General features: G+C 33.9%; 1 protein-coding gene across 1 annotated transcript; it reads left to right on the top strand.

Annotated features, from left to right (window-relative positions):
- The first annotated feature begins 872 nt into the window (after positions 1-872).
- On the top strand, positions 873-2,594 carry LOC127703220 (cytochrome P450 1A1-like). Its single transcript, XM_052207745.1, has one exon. It carries the CDS (start codon positions 971-973, stop codon positions 2,477-2,479), a length of 1,509 nt encoding a protein of 502 aa, XP_052063705.1. The 5' UTR covers positions 873-970; the 3' UTR covers positions 2,480-2,594.
- Positions 2,595-2,877: the final 283 nt, after the last annotated feature.

Consider the following 2,877-nt stretch of genomic DNA (forward strand, 5'->3'; position numbering starts at 1 on the left):
AATTTTGCAAAGGTTCAAGTTTTAGTCTTATTAAAGAAATTTTCGATTTGTCTTGATTAAGGAGCTGTTCATAATAGATTTGTAAAGAATAGTATGTTTACTCTATATGCGTAAAATGGATATACAATCCCATAACGTCTTTATATATAGAAGGAAAGCCAAATAATATAAAAATAAAGAGATGTGGTATGATTGCCAATGAGACAAATATCCAACAAAGTTCAAATGAAGTGGATGTAAGCACACGTACATAATATGTTTTTTTCTGTAAGCGATATTGTATTTTATATAATATTCATCCTTTTTGTAAAATGGGAGACATGATGAAATACTGCCTCGATTCTTTCAAATTAATCGTCAACCATGATTGAAGGTTATAAGAAAGGTTATTGAATCACACTGACCTTCAAAAGACTAGTCACTGGTAAATTATTTTTACTTTGTTGAAAACGAATGGACTGATTTTTTTTAACAATATGATAACCCAAATATTACCTTCTCTTTATTAACAACACCCATGTATTTGAGTAAAATAATTATAAATTGCTTCATTTGGTTTCTAGCTGTAACCTATTATGTTGCTGTCCTTTTTCGATTAATGTCCTTGATACTGTCTCCTGTTTCTTACGATTACCCCCTTTTAATAAACAAATTGTTTACGTCATATTATGAGATCAAAAGTTAAATATAGGCAAGAGATTAAATAACATAAAATAATTAAAGTAAATAACTTTGAACATTGACCCTTTAAAAACTGCGCACTGTAGAATTATATAACATTTCTGTTAGGTATATATTAGGTATGTCATGTTAAGTCGTATTATGAAAATTTAACATATAGTTTTTCATCAATCACATGACTTATATCTGTATACACATCTAATATAAACACAGGTAAATAAAACGATGACTAGACACGTGTCCATACATGTATTCTAAATGATTACGACGAAAACACCATTACATCAAAATGGACGAGTTGCAAGTTTCCAATTATGAGGGAATTGGGATTAGATTCTTTATTTTGATATTTGCTGTAACTCTTGTGCTAGTTAAATTTTTTCAGAAACTTTGGAATGATTTGTATCTTTCTTCACCGGGTCCGTGGGGATTTCCTATTCTTGGACATTTGCCGCTACTTGGAAGTAATCCAGCGAGAACATTAATGAACATATCTAGAACTTACGGTGACGTGTTTAAAATTCGCATGGGAAGTTGGCCAACAATTGTTTTAAACAGCAGAGAGGCAATACGTGAAGCATTGATGGACCATGGAGAAGTGTTCTCAGATCGCCCAGAATTTTACACGGGGATAAGTTTATATAACATGAAGAGTTTAGCATTTGGATCGTACACCCCTCGTTGGAAAATGCACCGAAAAATTGCAAATCACGTTCTCAGACAATTTGTTTCGGCCAAAAATAACCCAACAGAGGACGTAATTAATAAAGAAATAGAAACGGTCATTAAGAGCTTTCTTGAAAGAAAAGGAAACCACTTCAGTCCACATGACGACATATTTTTAGGAATAGGCTGTATAATATATCAGCTTTGTTTTGGGTCTGCAAGAAACTGTTGTGAGGATAAAAACTTTTTGCAGTTCATCAAAAATAATAAAATATTTGTCGAAACGGCCGGATCGGGAAACCCACTTGATGTTATGCCATGGTTGAGATTTGTAATGCCCTGGAAAGCTATACGATTTCAGAAATTGGTAGCATTGAACAGAACGGTGGTTTCTTCTGAAGTCAATGAACATGTGAAGTCATATGACAATAATAATCACAGGGATATCACGGATGGATTGATTTCCGCCGCGGAACAATACGGAAATTCGCCGGAACTTTACAATGGAATTACAAAAGAGGAGATTTTGTCATCTTTGTCAGACTTTATAGGTGCTGGATTTGAAACCGTTTCGACAACGCTAGAATGGATCATATTATATCTGTCATACCACAATGAAGTACAAAGACGAGTACAAGAGGAAATATACTCCGTGATTGGTGATAGAAAGCCGAAGCTAACAGACAAAGGAAAACTTCCGTTTACCGAAGCTACGATATTAGAGGTAACCCGAGTGGCTAATGTGATTCCAATGGCGCTTCCACACTCAACGACAACCGACACTGTGTTCCGAAACCACAAAATAAAAAAAGGTACTGTTGTGTTTTGCAATACATATGCCGCAGCTAGGGATCCTAAACTATGGACAAATCCCGAAAAGTTTTCCCCAGAAAGGTTTTTAGACAGTCATAACCAAATTAATCAACAGAAAGCAGACGAAGTTCTCCCATTTGGTATTGGACGAAGGCGGTGTCCTGGAGAATTTCTTGCAAAAATGGAAATATTTTTGTTTGTTGTCAATATTTTCCAAAGATTTGAAATAGAATTGTGTTCAGAACCTAATTTTGAACCAATTTGTGGATTAATTAGCAGGCCAGTGTCTTATCAGATTAAAATGACCGAAAGATGTTAGAATGTATTCATCTTTATCCACTTTTAATCCGTACAAATAATCTGTTACAAGTATAAGTTATATTTAGAAAATACACACATATATATATACATTATATTAAAATGTATTTAGTATAGAGGCTTTTCATTTGTTTGCACATAAAATCTGACACTGCAAATTTAAGTTAAACAAAGGAATGAATCATTGCGGGAAAGCAACTCTGAGTTGATTTATTTCATTTAATTAGCAGCTTGTTAGTCTTTGTTTATGTAGTAGGGGCCTTCTGCAGGCACGCGTTGCATAATGCCTTTCCTACACGTAAGAATTCCGGTGTTTATGGTTTAAAGTTCGTGCTAAATGTAACGTCGATATTCTCGATATTATTTCGCAAAATATTTACACGTAAAAAATACACAATC

This window comes from Mytilus californianus, unplaced genomic scaffold, assembly GCF_021869535.1.
Source record: "Mytilus californianus isolate M0D057914Y unplaced genomic scaffold, xbMytCali1.0.p SCAF_5, whole genome shotgun sequence".
NCBI lineage: Eukaryota > Metazoa > Mollusca > Bivalvia > Mytilida > Mytilidae > Mytilus > Mytilus californianus.

Bases quoted from the DNA above. Each gene is read 5' to 3' on its own strand.
- LOC127703220 (XM_052207745.1), top strand. From the start codon at position 971: ATGGACGAGTTGCAAGTTTCCAATTATGAGGGAATTGGGATTAGATTC.